Here is a 20,051-nt window from a genome sequence, read left to right as displayed (position 1 = left end):
GCTGCTGGTTTCCATTTTCGGTTTTTTAGTGTTTCTTAAGTCCCGGACCGGGCGCTAATGACCATAGCAGTTTTGCGCCCTAAAACAAAAACCAAAAACGTCTGCGTTCAGCTTTACACTAATCAAAACATCAACATTGCAGGTGGGCTAAGAGGAGAATTATGATGCTGCTATTAACGAAGAGCTGTTCAATAAATTGCTTATAACTGTTCACTGATTTCTTTAATAACAAATCTGACTTGGCATTTCGTACCTTGTAGAACGAGCTTTTAAATAAGGTATCATGTTTTTACTTAGTGTGCTTGCTACAGGTTTTATTAATGTTACAAAAAACAATTATTACAAATTTTAATAACTTCATCAATTGTTTACAAGCACGGTTTAATTTTCAATGAGCTCGTCTCACCGCCACGAATCTTCAGCTGTCTTTAGTTTCTTCATAGTAAGCCAGTAAGGCATTGGAAGTACTTTAGGTGAATATTACTACTTTTCACTCCTTATTCTAAGTCACTTGGGGCTGCTTCCCGAGCAAGGGGTCCCGGGTTCGATTCCCGGTGGGATCAGGGATTTTCACCTCACTCGAGTTGACTGGGTGTTTGTGTTGTCCTCATGATTTCATCATCGTTCATGAAAGTGGCGAGACTGGACTGAGCAAAGGTTGGAAATTTGTACGGGCGTGGGGCAGGTGAAAATGTGTGCCCCGACAGGGACTCGAACCTGGGGTCTCCTGCTTCCATGGCAGACGCTCTATCCATCTGAGCCACCAAGGGCACAGAGGATAGTGCGAGTGCACGGGCTTTTCACCTTGTATGTCCACACATTAGATTCATAGTGTCCCACTCCAACACACTGATTACTCGCGGAAGACATTATTATATTAGAGTTCGGGTAATAGGTGTGCATCTGTACAGAAGGTGGTCACGGCCGGTATTGCCAGAACTATATACTTACATGGATATGGTGTCTGTTCTTTCGGACATGTCCGAAAGAACAGACACCATATCCATACAAGTATACAACTCTTAGCGGGCTGGTCATTCGTAATCTCAGAGACCCTGAGAGGTTGTTCACCAGCCAATTCGGAAAGGCATTTCTTCCTCCACCCACACTGGTCCCTTTCCTCTCGGTGTGTGAGAATAGTCTTCCGTGCACCTGATAAGTGTAAGAAACTGTATATAACTGATGTGTGTGTGTATAGTGCGGTGTCATGTTGCTGTTGTACAGTGATGAGAGAAGGGGCAATTTCAGCGCCAGTACATAGTCCTCTTTCGAGTAATCAGGTCACCATCGAAAGTTTCATAAATACACTACTGGCCATTAAAATTGCTACACCAAGAAGAAATGGAGATGATAAACGGGTATTCATTCGAAAAGAGTATTATACTACAACTGACATGTGATTGCATTTGGGTGCATAGATCCTGAAAAATCAGTAACCAGAACAACCACCTCTGGCCTTAATAACGGCCTTGATACGCCTGGGCATTGAGTCAAACACAGCTTGGATGGCGTGTACAGGTACAGCTGCCCATGCAGCTTCAACAGGATACCACAGTTCATAAAGAGTAGTGATTGGCGTGTTGTGACGAGCCAGTTGATCGGCCACCATTGACCAGACGTTTTTAGTTGGTGAGAGATCTGGAGAATGTGCTGGCCAGGGCAGCAGTCGAACATTTTCTGTATCCAGAGAGGCCCGTACAGGACCTGCAACATGCGGCCGTGCCTTATTCTGCTGAAATGTAGGGTTTCGTGGGGATCGAATAAAGGGTAGAGCTACGGGTCGTAACACACCTGAAATGTAACGTCCACTGTACAAAGTGCCGTCAATGCGAACAAGAGGTGACCGACACGTGTATGCAATGGTACCCCATACCACCACGCCGGGTGATACGCCAGTATGGCGATGACGAATACACGCTTCCAACCTGCGTTCACCGCGATGTCGCCAAACACGGATGCGACCATCGTGATGCCCTAAACAGAACATGGATTCATCCGAGAAAATGACGTTTTGCCATACGTGCATCCAGGTTCGTCGTTGAGCACTCCATCGCAGGCGTTCCTGTCTGTGATGCAGCGTCAAGGGTAACCGCAGCCATGGTCTCCGAGCTGATACTCCATTCTGCTGCAAACGTCGTCGAACTGTTCGTGCAGATGGTTGTTGTCTTGCAAACGTCCACATCTGTTAACTCAGGGATCGAGATGTGGCTGCACGATCCGTTACAGCCATGCGGTTAAGATGCCTGTCATCTCGACTGCTAGTGATACGAGGCCGTTAGGGTCCAGCACGGCGTTCCGTATTACCCTCCTGAACCCACCGATTCCATATTCTGCTAACAGTCATTGGATCTCGACCAACGCCAGCAGCAATGTCGCGATACGATAAACCGCAATCGCGATAGGCTACAGTCCGACCTTTATGAAAGTCAGAAACGTGATGGTACGCATTTCTCCTCCTTACACGAGACATCACAACAACGTTTCACCAGGCATCGCCGGTCAACTGTGGTTAGTGTATGAGAAATCGGTTGGAAACTGTCCTCATTTCAGCTCGTTGTAGGTGTCGCCACCGGCGCCAACCTTGTGTGAATGCTCTGAAAAGCTAATCATTTGCATATCACTGCATCATCTTCCTGTCGGTTAAATTTCGCGTGTGTAGCACGTCATCTTCGTAGTGAAGCAATTTTGATGGCCAGTAGTGGACCTTCACTCAACGAGAGCCTGTGCAAAATTTAGACACTAAATGCCGGTATTGGCAACCAAGTCCGGTGATCACAAGTTTTACACCCTCATCTCTCCTTTCCGGCCTAATACACGTGTTGAAATTCCTTTCACCACAATGATTTGAGCGAGCTAAATCAGTGACTAGAGCTGCCACACTTGAGTGCGTTAGCGACCGCGGCTACGGAGGCGGCAATTATCTTGGAAAAGTAGAACTCATTTTGTCTGTAATCAAATAGCGGTTCGATTACATTTTAGTTGCAATAATCTTTCTCTTTGCAGATAACCGTCGACATGGTCGTTGGAGAAGCTAACTTAACGCTGGAGACGATATCTCAAGCAAACTCTTTATTTACGTTCGACATCTACAAGGTAAGCATTTGTGGCATAAAACGTTGTAATAGGTCCATGACTAAGGAATTTACTGCTAGATGGATTGCTCACGCTGTGCATGCGATATGTAAGCTATAAGAGAATCGCAGACCAGAGAGTAGTGTTCGCTGCAGTAAGAGCAGTGTCAGTAGGAGTAAGTAGCAGCTAGCAGTCTGGTGTATGGTGTTGGCGGGGCCAGTAGGCGTGGGGAGCGATGGCGGTGCCTGAGCGATGTTGTTGTTGTTGTTGTCTTCAGTCCTGAGACTGGTTTGATGCAGCTCTCCATGCTACTCTATCCTGTGCAAGCTTCTTCATCTCCCAGTATCTACTGCAACCTACATCCTTCTGAATCTGCTTAGTGTATTCATCTCTTGGTCTCCCTCTACGATTTTTACCCTCCAAACTGCCCTCCCATGCTAAATTTGTGATCCCTTGATGCCTCAAAACATGTCCTACCAACCGATCCCTTCTTCTAGTCAAGTTGTGCCACAAACTTCTCTTCTCCCCAATCCTATTCAATACCTCCTCATTAGTTACGTGATCTACCCACCTTATCTTCAGCATTCTTCTGTAGCACCACATTTCGAAAGCTTCTATTCTCTTCTTGTCCAAACTAGTTATCGTCCATGTTTCACTTCCATACATGGCTACACTCCATACAAATACTTTCAGAAACGACATCCTGACACTTAAATCTATACTCGATGTTAACAAATTCCTCTTCTTGAGAAACGCTTTCCTTGCCATTGCCAGTCTACATTTTATATCCTCTCTACTTCGACCATCATCGGTTATTTTACTCCCCAAATTGCAAAACTCCTTTACTACTTTAAGTGTCTCATTTCCTAATCTAATTCCCTCAGCATCACCCGACTTAATTTGACTGCATTCCATTATCCTCGTTTTGCTTTTGTTGATGTTCATCTTATATCCTCCTTTCAAGACACTGTCCATTCCGTTCAACTGCTCTTCCAAGTCCTTTCCTGTCTCTGAGCGATGTAGTATAAGGCAAAAGCAGCTACGCGCATATGTAGTTTGTTACAACTAAATTTGTACTATTGTTATATCAAGTCCCATGTAAATGTTTCAAAAAATCTTTTAATAATAATCTTTTTTATAAAATTAACTTTTTGACAATCATTCATCTGAATTTAAAGAATTTACTAATTTCTGCAATCCATGGTCATCCCGATTATCGTAAAGAGTCATGTTATACATGACAAATCTAGCGGCCAGCGTTGCACTGCGCTGTGCCAGAAAAACTTCTTATAGGAGCAGATATATACGCGTTATCCGGCGACTTCATTGAGGTAAGAATTTTCAATTTATGCAGAATGATCTTTCAGGTCCATGACGCAGCACTGCTGACGACCTAATTTACCAGTTTAGATTCACAGTCAGTTAATTATTCCTCTGATGGAAAGTCTCCCAGACTTTTTCATGCATGCATTCATTTCGCTCCAGCATTTTCCCCAATATCATTTATCGACGTTCCATTACGCTGTTCTCTGGTTCTTCATTTATCTCTTTGAATTCAACAAAGAACGTACGTGAAGTTCACTACACTCAGCTGGCGGCTACACGGGTAGCGGAAGCTGTGTGGCGTGGACCGGGCGGATTTTTTAGGTTAGAAGGCCTCGGGAAAGCATAGGGTGGGCTGCGATCTCAAAGGGTGCATGACAAATACAGGACGTGCTTGGATCAAGGAACAGTCGGAATTGTAGTTGTAAACTGTTGTAGTTGTGCTGGGAAAGTCCCTGAGCTTCAAGCGCTAATGGAAAGCACAGAAGTTGAAATCGTTACAGGTACAGAAAGCTGGCTAAAGCCCGAAATAAGTTCTGCAGAAATTTTTCCGAAGCCTCAGACGGTGTTCAGGAAAGATAGATTAGGCATAATTGGTGGTGGAGTGTTTGTGTCTCTCAGTAGTGGTTTATCTTGTAGTGAAGTCGAAGTAGATACTCCGTGCGAATTGGTATGGGTGGAGGTTATACTTAACAGCCGAACTAAGTTAATAATTGGCTCCTTCTACCGACCCCCAGACTCCGATGATATATTTGCTGAACAGTTCAGAGAAAATTTTAGTCTCGTAACAAATAAATACCCCACTCATACGGTTATAGTTGGTTGGGAATTCAACCTTCCCTCGATATGCTGGCAAAAATACTTGTTCAAAACCGGTGGTAGGCATAAAACATCTTCCTATATTGTCCTAAATGCTTTCTCCGAAAATTATTTCGAGCAGTTAGGCCACAAACCCACGGGAATTGTAAATGGTTGCGAAAACACACTTCACCTCTTAGCCAGAAACAATCCAGAGCTGATATAGAGCTTCATGACTGATACAGGGATTAGTGATCACAAGGTCGTTGTAGCTAGGCTCAACACCGTTTCTTCTAAATCCACCAGAAACAAACGCAAAATAATTTTATTTAAAAAAGCGGATAAAGTGTCACAAGAAGTCTTCCTAAGAGACAATCTCCATTCCTTCCGAACTGACTATACAAATGTAGACGAGATGTGACTCAAATTCAAAGATATAGTAGCAACAGCAATTGAGAGATTCATACCTCATAAATCGGTAAGAGATGGAGCTGATCCCCCATGGTACACAAAACAGGTCCGAACGCTGTTGCAGAGGCAACGGAAAAAGCATGCGAAGTTCAGAAGAACGCAAAATCCCGAAGATTGGATAAAATTGACAGACGCGCGAAATTTGGCACGGACTTCAATCCGATATGCCTTTAATAGGTTCCACAACGAAACAGTCTCGAAATTTAGTAGAAAATCCGAAGAAATTCTGGTCCTATGTAAAGTACACAAGCGGCAAGACGCAGTCAATACCTTATCTGCGCAGTGCTAATGGTACTGTTACCGACGACTGTGCCGCTAAAGCGGAGTTATTGAACGCAGTTTTCCGAAATTCCTTCACCAGGGAAAACTAATGGAATATTCCAGAATTTGAAACACAAACAGCTGCTAGCATGAGTTTCTTAGAAGTAGATACCTTAGGGGTTGCGAAGCAACTCAAATCGCTTGATACGGGCAAGTCTTCAGGTCCAGATTGTATACCGATTAGGTCCCTATCAGATTACGATGATACAATAGCTCCCTACTTAGCGATCATATACAACCGCTAGCTCACCTACAGATTGGAAAATTGCGCAGGTCGCACCAGTGTTTAAGAAGGGTAGTAGGAGTAATCCATCGAACTACAGACCTGTATCGTTGACGTCGGTTTGCAGTAGGGTTTTGAAGCATATACTGTATTCGAATATTATGAATCACCTCGAAGGGAACGATCTATTGATACGTAATCAGCATGGTTTCAGAAAACACCGTTCTTGTGCAACGCAGCTAGCTCTTTATTCGCACGAAGTAATGGCAGCTATCGACAGGGGATCTCAAGTTGATTCCGTATTTCTAGATTTCCGGAAAGATTTTGACACCGTTCCTCACAAGCGACTTCTAATCAAGCTGCGGGCCTATGGGGTATCGTCTCAGTTGTGCGACTGGATTCGCGATTTCCTGTCAGGAAGGTCACAATTCGTAGTAATAGACGGCAAATCATCGAGTAAAACTGAAGTGATATCAGGTGTTCCCCAGGGAAGCGTCCTGGGACCTCTGCTGTTCCTGATCTATATAAATGACCTGGGTGACAATCTGAGCAGTTCTCTTATGTTGTTCGCAGATGATGCTGTAATTTACCGTTTAGTAAGGTCATCCGAAGACCAGTATCAGTTGCAAAGCGATTCAGAAAAGATTGCTGTATGGTGTGGCAGGTGGCAGTTGACGCTAAATAACAAAAAGTGTGAGGTGATCCACATGACTTCCAAAAGAAATCCGTTGGAATTCGATTACTCGATAAATAGTACAATTCTCAAGGCTGTCAATTCAACTAAGTACCTGGGTGTTAAAATTACGAACAACTTCAGTTGGAAAGACCACATAGATAATATTGTGGGGAAGGCAAGCCAAAGGTTGCGTTTCATTGGCAGGACACTTAGAAGATGCAACAAGTCCACTAAAGAGACAGCTTACACTACACTCGTTCGTCCTCTGTTAGAATATTGCTGCGCGGTGTGGGATCCTTACCAGGTGGGATTGACGGAGGACATCGAAAGGGTGCAAAAAAGGGCAGCTCGTTTTGTATTATCACGTAATTGGGGAGTGTGGCAGAAATGATACGCGAGTTGGAAGTCATTAAAGCAAAGACGTTTTTCGTCGCGTCGACATCTATTTACGAAATTTCAGTCACCAACTTTCTCTTCCGAATGCGTAAATATTTTGTTGAGCCCAACCTATACAGGTAGGAATGATCATCAAAATAAAATAAGAGAAATCAGAGCTCGAACAGAAAGGTTTAGGTGTTCGTTTTTCCCGCGCGCTGTTGGGGAGTGGAATGGTAGAGATAGTACGATTGTGGTTCGATGAACCCTCTGCCAAGCACTTAAATGTGAATTGCAGAGTAATCATGTAGATGTAGATGAAAGATACACTACCCATTAATCTGGTTGCATGTCCTGTTCATCTAATTCTTTAGTCTTAAAAGGTCTTCCGGTCGCATCCATAATCTGATCCATTTATATTCTGTACTAATTCTCAACACGAAGCGAACGAGGGGCCACAGTGATTAGTACATTGGACTCGCATTCAGGATGATGACGGTTCAAATCACCGTCCTACCACGGATACCCGAGATTTCCATGAAATGCTAAAGTTTGATTACTCTGAAACGGTAAGACCAGTTTTTTTCAAAGAAAATTCCGCACTGGCTGTGTCAATGATTTTTATTAAATCTGCGACTGGTTTCGCACCACTTAACGTTGCATTTTCAGGCAATATACGCTATTTATAACATGGTAACGTTGAACATTGCCCTGTAGCCACACCCCACCATTCGCGTACAATATACCGTCATCTGGTGAAAGCGGTAGTTAAAATTTAAAAATCTTTCTTAAAATCTTTTTAAATTTTTTTAAAAAAATACTCTGGGGCATAGTGTTCAGCGAAAGTACACACAAATCGATTGATATCTGCTGGCTTAGTTGCCATCCACAATACCAACGCAATGGCATCCTTAGGATTCAAATACGCAGAGCACATACCATTTCCGACGCTGTCAGTTTACCCCAAGAACTTGCACATTTGATGGAAGTTTTTGAGGAGAGTGGATACTCTGAGAAGCAGATTCCTCAGTCTTTGGAGTTCGGACCATCCCAGGAAGAACATAAACAGGAACATAGATCTGTGGTCTTTGAGTTACGCCGGGGGGCATATCGTATAAAGACTGGAATAATTTTAAACTGCTTTAACATTAAGAGAGTGTTCCTTTCACCTTTCAAGATTAGAGCCCCACAGAAAGATGGTTTGGGGCTTAGGAAGCCTGGCATATACAAAATTCCATGTCACTGTGGGAAGCTCTCAGGACGCACGCTTGGGTCACTGCCGTTATACGAGGCTACAATAGCCGGAAAAATCGTCGGTAGCAGAAAATTTCCTAAACAAGGGACAGGGGACGAAATCTGACGAGATTCCACAGCACTATGCACTGAACGCTTGTTTTAATGCAATAAAACAAGCGTTCAGTGCATAGTGCCGTGGAATGTGGAAAAAACCGCAAATTGGCGTTCATAAGAAGAACACCACCAAAAATGCAACAGGAGCGTAATATGTAAGAAATTGTCCACGCAAGCTGCCACTGATGATGTCTTGCAGAAAATAAAGACGAAACGCGTATGGCACTAAAATTGTGTTTTATTCAGTTGCTGTCAGACGGTCCATAAGTAAAAATTATCAATATACCGTAATATGTATCATGTTGGTTTCAGGATCGGGCAGCAAAATCCGAGGAGAGTTTGAAGACGAAGTTAGCAATAAGCTGTAACACTAATGTATATATTCATCATCAAGCTGAATCAATGCGTTTCTCAAGGCCTGTAAGAAATCTAAATTAAGTCAAACGTGTTTCAAAGTAGTTCCCTCTTCCAGTGCATTCTTTACTCCGTTGTGTAATTCGTTCCACAAACTGGAAATCGTCAATTTGGCGTATCAGCTTATTAAACCAACCTTTTCTCTTTTACTCGTTTAAAATCTACTTCTTTTATTCAGTATGTGACGATTTTTGTGAATATTGATAATGAGAAGTTACAGAAATATATTTTCAGCATGTTCTAGCATTCCCTCCTTACTACTGGCCTGAAGCTCCCATATTCTCCTTAATAACGGCCTTGCTCCATACGACATCTTTATTTTACTCTTGAATAATTGCTAATTTCTTACATTTTCCAAGTGGTTCAACTTCCTGCTTGACTTAGTCAGTTGGGGTATGGCTACATGTTGCCAAATAAATTCCCATTTTCATTTATCTTTTCCTGCCTGACGAATTTTCATTTCTAGTCATGTATCTACATTGAAGCCTATGGGAATTAGTAAATTATCATTTGACTTACACCATATAACATAGTCGCTACTGAAAGGCCAAACATAAGGTTATTTCCTAAAAATTACGTCTCGCAAATGCCTTTCCTCAGTGGAATGAGGAGGAGATCAATGTTTAATGACCCGTCGACAACGAGATCATCAGAGACGGAGCAAAAGCTCGGATTAGGGAAGGATGTGGAAGGACACTGGTGGTTCCCTTTCATAGCAACCATTCCGGCACTCGCCCAAAGCGATTTAGAGAAATCACGGAAAACCTAAATCAGGATGGTCGGGCTCGGATTTGAACCGTCGTCCTCCCGAATGCGAGTCCACCACTGCACCAGCTAGTTCAGATTCATTAGTGGCGATGCATTGCTGAAGAAGTACGCAATGACTCCTAATCACTTTCTCAACCATTTCTAGAAGAATGGTCCCATGACTTCCCAGATTGCTGCTGTAAGCTCATCAGTAATGTGGAGTAGCCGTGAAACAACTTTGTGTTTTGATGACGCCACAGAAAAACCCTAGGCCTTTTCCTGAATGAGCTGCGAATATGTGTCACAGTAATATCCTACTTTTTTTTATTGAAAAGTCCATTTAGATAAGTTACCGTTATCACATAAGATTTGTCTACGCTGCGCCATCCTGGTCAATTCTGACCAGCAATGTTGCAGGGAAATGTCGCTTGCTCACAGCTATCTCTTGGCAGTAAATTTTGAGCCACTTGCAGCTTATAAAGATGAAATTTCAAATCTTCTTCCACAATCCTCAAAAAGGCATACAATGGATTTGGTTTCGAAATGGCGAATGTCAGATTTTTTTGCCTAAGTTGCTGCGCTTCTCAAAGCCGTTGAATATTTCCCGGTGTTCGAAATGTCATTTCAGGCCGCTTGTTCTTGGCATTGCGCCTCACGTCATCGTTACATCCACATGGATACTGTCTTCCTGTCTGGAACATGAAAATGGCGGTATTTTCCACGACGCTTTGCGAGTTGGACAGCCGCTATGTTCTGCACACCACAAAGCTGCTCCTGTGCATCAATACGCACCTGCACTGGCGAACTTTACATACTGAACTGAACTGAATGGCATACTACGTGTCATGTAACGTTGCGGCAGAAGGCACGGCCACATCTACATCTTAGCTGGGCAGCCAGATGAAAATTTACGATTTCTCGTGGGCCACCCCACACTTCCAGCTTCATTTTACTAGCCCGTTTGAAATTTTTAAAATTAAATAGTGTGTAATTTCTTCACTCATAGATACAAAATACTTACTTTCACTTTTAGTTTAATTTTTTCATATAGTTTATTTCGTATTTGTTTTACTCTGGAGGAAGGTGTTACTCAATACATGTGTAATATCGACCACCACATTAAAAAATTACCCGTTGGAGAACCGTCCTTCAGTTTCCACCTCAATTTTTCATTAAAGTCCTCCTATTACGGTTCCATAGCAACATCAGCGCTCAAGTATGAGGTTCCGTTGTTTCTCGTGGAGGTTTTTTACCTATATAACACAATGTCGACACTGTCTTCGGTCTTTCGGCTTCCCGACCAGTGTTCGGTCTATACTGCGGAGCTTTACGCTGTTCTCCAGGCTGTCCACTACATCCGCCGCTATCAGCGGATACAGTACGTTATCTGCTCAGATTCTCTCAGCTTTCTCCTCAGTCTCCAAGCTCTTTACCCTGTGCACCCTCTGGTCCACCGGATTCAGGACTGTCTGCGTTTGCTCCACTTGGGGGGCGTCTCGGTGGCGTTCCTCTGGCTCCCGGGACACGTTGATATCTGTGGAAATGAGACGGCCGATATTGCGGCCAAGGCTTCAGTCTCTCTTCTCCGGCCAGCTATTCAATCGATTCCCGTCGCCGATCTACGGAGCGTTTTATGTCATCGTGTTACTCTTTTATGGCACGCACATTGGTCGACACTTCCCAATAATAAATTGCGGGACGTGACAGCTCTTCCTTGTGCTTGGACCTCTTCCTCCCGAACGCGTCGTCGGGAGGAGGTAATTTTAACTAGATCCGGATAGGGCACTGTCTTTTTAGCCATCGACATCTTTTAAGCGGCGATCCTCCCCCACTCTGTCCCCACTGCTCTCAGCTGTGGACGGTAAGACACCTTTTAATTGAGTGCCCCTATTTTAATCCGTTACGCTCCCGTCTACAGCTGTCGCCTGATATATCGTCGATCTTAGCAGATGACCCGCGCTCAGCCGATCGCGTTCTCGAATTTATTAGTGCCAGTGAAATGACGTCAGTCATTTGAAGCTTTTTTTGGGGACAACCAACCCCTTTCTGTAGAGGATTTTTAAGCCTTCCTTCTGCTTTTAGTTTCTCCAATTTTATGACTTTCGTTCCCATTGCTGCTGATTTCCGTTTTCGGTTTTTTACTGTTTCCTAAGTCACGGACCGGGCGCTAATGACCATAGCAATTTTGCGGCCTACAACCAAAACAAAAAAAAAAAAAAACTGTCTTCGGTGATTACGATTGGAAAACGTTTAATTTTTAAAGTGTTAGTATTCTGAGATTACTTCAGTACCATCAATATTGTTTGTAATTTTCTTATTTCTGTATAATAAGTACATAAATATCCTCCCATTTCCATTTACTGCTCGATATTTCGTTTAACTTATTATAAGATGGTGTCTCATTTTATTTTATTGCTTTCCAAGTACGCCTTTTTTTTCAGGCTGCAGGTGTCTGAAATTCATGCTTCCTGAATAAATAACTGTAAGCAAGTGAATTTCTTCTAGGCCCAAGTTACTGTCTTCTAGTAAGACTTCATGTAGCAAGCTTAAGAACTACACGGATATACTTGATATTTCTTCGGCCGTGTTTCAAGAACACTTCAGAATATCTGGCTAAATGATTAAGTGACCTTCACATTCTGTTTCAGGATTTGGCAAATGGAACAGACAACCTGTTCTTCTCACCTATCAGTATACAAGTGATCCTAGCACTTGTGTTTCTGGGTGCTCGTGGAGACACAGCCAAGCAGTTAGCGAGAGGTCTGCGTCTACCTGAAGACAGAAATGTGACAGAGGATGGATTCAGTGCTATAACGAGTCGGCTACAGGTAGAAATCGCTATCAGAATTTCTAAACTTACATCTATCTGAGTAGTGTAATACTCTGTCAAAAGTTATTTCACTACAGACCCATTACCTCGATTTAAAAGGGTCAGAACACAGGCATCCATCATATTTGATCCGTACAAGGACTAGTTCAAAGAAAACGCTCGGCGAAATTAATTACCTTCAGTGGGATACAAGATCTCACTATCAGTTTCTTCGTGGCTTGATACGTACGCTGCCACATTCCAAGGAGGTTGGATGATCATAAACCACGTCAACCTCCGCAGAAATGAGAAGTTGGTTATACTATTTACCATTTATTGTAGGTTACTCCGTCATAATGGTGGGGTGCAAGTTCTATCGCATTCAGGTGGTGGTTTGTGACGATCGTGAGAATTGGTCATGGTGATGAACAAGGTGGTCAGAAACAGTCTGAAAAGCTTGTAAGGGTATTTCAGGGTAGGTTGTACTCAGACAGAATTGTTAAGAAAACAATTTGTTGCTCCTCTTCAAAGTTACTTATTACTGAAATTAGCCAGTGAAGCCGTTGTGTGCAGAAATGCAAGCGGCCCGCCAGAGACGGTGTCGTAAAACGTGTTCTTCGTCTAGTTTCCTGAATCAGAACAAGAGAGAGAGAGAGAGAGAGAAATTGGAAGTAGGACGGCAGTAAGGATCGAACCCGGGCCAAAGACTGAGCAGTCTACACGCTGAGAGAACAACTGACACTAATTGTATCTGTCAGGTTGCTTGATTCACACGCACAGCGACCTGATTGGCTAACGTCAGTGCTAAATAACTCTGAAACGGTGCAAAGTATGGACTTGTTTCTTAACACATTTCTCAACACAACTTAGAAGATAATCGGACTGTTTCTGACCATCCGTACAACCCAAAAAGCATTTGACAGTTTATAAGGCGATTTTTAATACTGTTGGGTGGAAGACATAGAAGACTCTGGTAGTTACAACTTTTGAAGGTGTTCTTCACGTAATGTACACAATTCCTCTTGTGCCCAAATTATCCATTAGTTATAGATGGAGACTTTAATCTAGCATCCATTGACTGGGAAAATTACACGTTTATCAAAGGGGGCAGAAGCAAAGACTGCTGTGAAGTTATATTCTAGGAGCGCTCTCAACATCCAACCTTGAGCAATTGGTTAGAAAACCAACTCGAGATGGGAACATATTAGATACCTTGGCGACAAACAGACCTGATCTTTTTGAGGAAGTTAATCTAGAAGAAGATATTAGCGACCATCATGTCGTTGTGGCTTCTGTGACAGAGTAAGTTACAAAAAAACGAAGAAACAGCGTAGAGTTTTGTTTGGGAAAGCAAATAAGTGTCGTTACTGAATATCTTCATAGTCAGCACCACGTGCTAGAAAAGTACGTGCCTAGCAGAAATATAGGGGAGGGAAAGGATCCACCTTGGTACAACATACATATTAGGAAATTGCTGATAAAGCAGAGAATTTTGCACAGTCGTTTTAAACGTAGTCACTGCCCCGCTGACAAACAGAAATGATGCGAAATGAAAGCAGCTGTCAAAAGGTCTACATCTACATCCATACTCCGCAAGCCACCTGACGGTGTGTGGCGGAGGGTACCCTGAGTACCTCTATCGGTTCTCCCTTCTACTCCAGTCTCGTATTGTTCGTGGAAAGAAGGATTGTCGGTATGCTTCTGTGTGGGCTCTAATCTCTGATTTTATCCTCGTGGTCTCTTCGTGATATACGTAGGAGGGAGCAATATACTGCTTGACTCTTCGGTGAAGGTATGTTCTCGAAACTTTAACAAAAGCCCGTACCGAGCTACTGAGCGTCTCTCCTGCAGAGTCTTCCACTGGAGTTTATCTATCATCTCCGTAACGCTTTCGCGATTACTAAATGATCCGGTAAGGAAGCGCACTGCTCTCCGTTGGATCCTCTCCCTCTCCCTCTCCCTCTCCCTCTCCCTCTCCCTCTCCCTCTCCCTCTCCCTCTCCCTCTCCCTCTCCCTCTCCCTCTCCCTCTCCCTCTCCCTCTCCCTCTCCCTCTCCCTCTCCCTCTCCCTCTCCCTCTCCCTCTCCCTCTCCCTCTCCCTCTCCCTCTCCCTCTCCCTCTCCCTCTCCCTCTCCCTCTCCCTCTCCCTCTCCCTCTCCCTCTCCCTCTCCCTCTCCCTCTCCCTCTCCCTCTCCCTCTCCCTCTCCCTCTCCCTCTCCCTCTCCCTCTCCCTCTCCCTCTCCCTCTCCCTCTCCCTCTCCCTCTCCCTCTCCCTCTCCCTCTCCCTCTCCCTCTCCCTCTCCCTCTCCCTCTCCCTCTCCCTCTCCCTCTCCTCTCCCTCTCCCTCTCCCTCTCCCTCTCCCTCTCCCTCTCCCTCTCCCTCTCCCTCTCCCTCTCCCTCTCCCTCTCCCTCTCCCTCTCCCTCTCCCTCTCCCTCTCCCTCTCCCTCTCCCTCTCCCTCTCCCTCTCCCTCTCCCTCTCCCTCTCCCTCTCCCTCTCCCTCTCCCTCTCCCTCTCCCTCTCCCTCTCCCTCTCCCTCTCCCTCTCCCTCTCCCTCTCCCTCTCCCTCTCCCTCTCCCTCTCCCTCTCCCTCTCCCTCTCCCTCTCCCTCTCCCTCTCCACCCTATCTGGTACGGATCCTACACTGTTGAGCAGTATTAAAGCAGTGGGCGAACAAGCGTACTGTAACCTACTTCCTTTGTTTTCGGATTGCATTTCCTTAGGATTCTTCCAATGAATCTGTCTGGCATCTGCTTTACCGACGATCAACTTTATAAGATCATTCCATTTTAAATCACTCCTAATGCGCACTCCCAGATAGTTTATGGAATTGACTGCTTCCAGTTGCTGACCTGCTATTTTGTAGCTAAATGATAAGGGATCTATCTTTCTGTGTATTCGCAGCACTTTACCCTTGTCTACACTGAGATTGAACTGCCATTCCCTGCACCATGCGTCGATTCGCTGCAGATCGTCCTGCATTTCAGTAAAATTTTCAGTTGTTACAACCTCTCGATATGCCACAGCATCATATGCAAAAAGCCTCAGTGAACTTCCGATGTCATCCACAATGAGAGATCCTTTAATTCGAAAGCAATATTTTATATGCAGATTCTAAAAATAACCCAAAAAAATTTTGGTCGTGCGCAAAATCTACAAATAATTCAATACCTTCTCTTGCTGATAGGAAGGGGTAATGTAACTGATGATGATAAACGAAAGGCCGAAATTCTAAACCTAGCTTTAAAAAACTCGTTTACGGTAGAGGACTGCAGCAGCATTCCCCCTTTCAGTTATCGAACAAACGCAAGGATCGCTGACATAGTGGTTAGTGTACCTGGGATTGTAAAACAGTTAAGACCCTTAGACGCCGGTAAGACATCTGGCCCAGACGGTATCCCCGTAAGGTTATATGTTGACTATGCTACAATTATAGCACCATTCCTATCCATCATCTATCAGAGATCATTGGAAAAGCGGAAAGTTCCACGGGACTGGAAGAAGGCCCAGGTCATAGCAATCTATAAAAAGGGTGGAAAATCGGATGCATATAATTATCGGCCAATTTCACTGACGTCGATTTGCTGTAGAACCGTGGAACATATTTTGTGTTCAGACATAATGACCTTTCTAGACCCTGAGAAGCTCATCTGCAGAAACCAGCATGGTTTTAGGAAACAGCGGTCATGCGAGACACAGCTGGCCCTCTTTGTGCATGTTATACAACAGGTTCTAGATACTGGCTCCCAGGTTGATGCCATATTTCTCGACTTTCGAAGGCTGTTGGACTCAGTTCCACACTCTCACTTGCTCCAAAAAGTGTGCGCTTACGGTCTATCCGATGACATATGCGGTTGGATAGAAAGTTTTCTAGCAGACAGATAGCAGTATGTCGTCCTGAATGGGGTGACTTCAACAGACACAAGCGTAAATTTAGGTGTGCCCCAGGGCAGCGTAACAGGTCCGCTCCTTTTTACGATTTACATAAACGATCTGGTTGATGGTATTGACAGCGGCATTAAACTGTATGCCAATGATGCTGTAGTCTACAGGAAAGTAGTATCAGACGAAATTTGTGAACAAATAAGTGAGGATTTGCAGAAAATAAATGTTTGGTGTAATGTCTGGCAGTTATCTCTCAATATTAGTAAGTGTAACCTTCTGATATAACAAGGCGAAAATCCCCCTTAATGTTAAGAGCACAAATTAAATGCCCAGTCTTTGGAAGCGGTAACATCCGTCAAGTATCTGGGCGCGACTATTAGCAATGATCTCAAATGGAATGAACCGATTACACAAGTATCGGGCAAGGCGAGAACTGTAGATTGCGGGCTATTGGTAGAAGCTTGAAGTGACGCATTCCTTCAACAAAGGAAATTGTTTTACGAGTTGGGTCTGTTTCAAGGCATAGAGAACGTCGAAAGAAGAGCGGCAATATTCGTGACTGGTACATTTAGCCATTGCGAGAGCGTTACAAATCTCATTGAAAGTTTGAAGTGGGACACACTTGCAGATAGAAGACGCGCGAAACGGAAGCGGCTGCTCACTAAATTCCGAAATCATATCTTCGCCGAGGATGTAGAGCATATATTATTACCACCAACTTTCAAATCGCGCAATGATGACCATTCAAAGATAAGGGACATTAAAGCTCTTACTGAGGCGTTCAGACAGTCGTTTTTCCCTCGTGCGATCCGCGAGTGGAAAAGAGGGACGGGGTGGAGATAAGACTTTGGCGCGAATTGTTCCCTACGTCACACACAACCCGGATTATCAGGTTATCGCGAGCGGTCGCCTTACCATTTGCCTATTCGAGCACGACCCGCTGGCAGACCCAGCTTTCCATAAGCATGTCACACGTGCACAGTCTCATCAGGACAGTTCACGTCCACATAAGGCTGCCAGCGACGCAACGTGCTTTCATGGTGTAAAGCAACTGCCCTGTCCAAAAACATCACCAACCCTGTAACCAATTGAACGCGCATGGGACATGGTGTACAGAACAATTGCCAAGTCTCAACACAAACTGCAAGGCGGCTGGGACAGTCTATCGCGGGATGCCGTTCTGTACGAGTACCTTCACCATCATGTGCCTTTGAGAATGCACGCGTGTATTGCCGCCAGAGGGGATACAGTGTGTGATGATTCCACTGTTTGGGCACCTTTTATTGTGACGTGTGGCCCATTTGATCCGAAATTATCATATACGCCTAAAAGATAAACTGCCTGTCACAACCCTTGTCAATAACATGGTCTCACTCTTGAGTGTCCATTTCCTTTCTTTTTTTTCTGGCAGTGTATACAAGGAAAGATGAGACGCTTCGTCCTCGGACGCGCTTCGTCTATTGAGCTAAAATAAATATCTGAATTTTTCTTAACCAAATTTCATTATGACTGACAAGTCAGACGTGTCCTGAGAAATGAGTATGAAATACATTGTAATGTTGGTTTTTTTTTGTGTTTTAATATTTCAGGAAAGTAACGACGTGCTGCTTAACGTAGCAAACAGGATATTTATTAAGAATGATTTTAACATTAAGGAAGAATTCAACGATTCCGCTATTAAATTCAAGGCTGGAGCAGAAGTAGTGGATTTTTCACAAGAGGAAGCGGCACGGAAAATAATAAATGACTGGGTAGAAAATAAGACTAATCAGAAGATAAAAAGTATAATCCCTCCAGGTAAGCAATTTTGCTAGTCTAGTTACCATTCGCACTAAGCATGAAGCTGATAGATTTCCAGTTTTCTTTTACTGTATTAATGGATGCTCTCATCTTAACACCATAACTACGTTACTATGGTTCCCAGTTGCATTCTTTTAACCCACATGAGGCCTTACGATGCATGGCAGATGGTAGTTTTCTTACTACTATTGTTTATCACTTGACAGTGCGTTTGCGAATGATGAGCGACAACATACATAAGTAAGCAGTTATGTAAGTTAAACTTTAATTCTTTTCCCGTCATGATCATTTCACGATATGTATGTAGAAATAAGTGTGTTGCTTGACACTAAGAAATTTTGCAAGTAAACGTATTCGTGAGACTTACCACTATTTCGGCGTGTGCTCCTTGAGTGGCGTGGCGCAATCTGGCAGTAGAAGTGAATCTGTTTCTGAACGCGATAGTTTTCGATGGATCTTCTGTATCGCTTGTCCTAATTCAATCTCTTTCGATTTCTTAACACACCAAAAATAAAGTAACACCCAAGTGATTGTTATCGAGAATTACTAAAGCTGCCTCCTTCGTAAAATATTTATATTTCTTTAGGATGCAACTTCAACTAATTGCCAAATATTACTGTGATGATGTCTACCGCTGACAATATACTCGGATTCAGATACATTTCAGACATCATTGCACTTATGTGATAGGCATTCGGTGATTGTCATCCATCCAGATATGTTGGAAATTGGTTTCATAAACCACATTACGTTTCCACATACTCTATTTAGGTCCTAAACTGTTGAAAAGTATTGGAATTTGTGGCATTTTCTATGCTCGGAGTACTATGAAGTACAATTCCTCATCAACGTAGCGTGCCGCGAATCCAACTTCTGTGTTTAATTGGTGTAATGTCTCTAACTTAATGGTCGTCGTTGATTCCAGGTTCACTTGGGCTGTGAACAATGTAAATATTGATAAATCAAAATACGTCTTCGTACTTCAGTATTTATTCTTCAAACGACTCATGAAAGACGCTGACGACTGATACCCGACATGCTTATGCACAACTGCCAACCTACATTTCGTTGGCACTCAGAGAAATTAAAAGAATTCCTGGTCTAAGTGATCTACCACAACATTAGCTCTCTCTCAAGTGACGCCTGGCGTCTCTGTACACTCTGTTTAAAGATAACCCTCGCCCCCATCAGTTTAAACGATGTGATGTCACATCAAATTAATAATCCAACTAAGGTACATAACGGCTACCGCTATTTATAGCTAACACTTGGTTCAAGAATCATAAAAGAAGGTTGTATACATGGAAGATACTAGAAGGTATCAAATAGGTTATATAATGGTAAGACAGAGATTTAGGAACCAGGTTTTGAATTGTAAGACATTTCAAGGGGCAGATGTGGACTCTGACCACAATCTACTGGTTATGAAATGTAGATTAAAACTGAAGAAACTGCAAAAAGGTGGGAATTTACGGAGATGGGACCCGGATAAACTGACTAAACCAGAGGTTGTACGGAGTTTCAGGGAGAGCATAAGGGAACAAATGACAGGAATGGGGGAAAGAAATGCAGTAGAAGAAGAATGGGTAGCTCTGAGGGATGAAGTAGTGAAGGCAGCAGAGGATCAAGTAGGTAAAAAGACGAGGGCTAGTAGAAATCCTTGGGTAACAGAAGAAATATTGAATTTGATGAAAGGAGGAAATATAAAAACGCAGTAAATGAAGCAGGCAAAAGGGAATACAAACGTCACAAAAATGAGATCGACAGGAAGTGCAAAATGGCTAAGTA

At 43.5% G+C, this 20,051-nt stretch overlaps 1 protein-coding gene across 1 annotated transcript in view; it reads left to right on the top strand.

Moving 5' to 3' along the window:
• Positions 1–3,007: 3,007 nt before the first annotated feature.
• LOC126162932 (serpin B6-like) overlaps positions 3,008–20,051 on the top strand; it is a 57,017-nt gene continuing 39,973 nt past the window's right edge. The window contains exons 1-3 of the mRNA XM_049919755.1: positions 3,008–3,093; positions 12,419–12,598; positions 18,053–18,260. Of these exons, the coding sequence (XP_049775712.1) occupies positions 3,016–3,093; positions 12,419–12,598; positions 18,053–18,260 (466 nt within the window). The 5' untranslated portion in view covers positions 3,008–3,015. The remainder of the gene's footprint in view (positions 3,094–12,418; positions 12,599–18,052; positions 18,261–20,051) is intronic.

Source organism: Schistocerca cancellata, chromosome 2 (genome assembly GCF_023864275.1).
Source record: "Schistocerca cancellata isolate TAMUIC-IGC-003103 chromosome 2, iqSchCanc2.1, whole genome shotgun sequence".
NCBI classification, from domain to species: Eukaryota; Metazoa; Arthropoda; class Insecta; order Orthoptera; family Acrididae; genus Schistocerca; species Schistocerca cancellata.
This window is presented reverse-complemented; position numbering and strand designations above follow the sequence as displayed.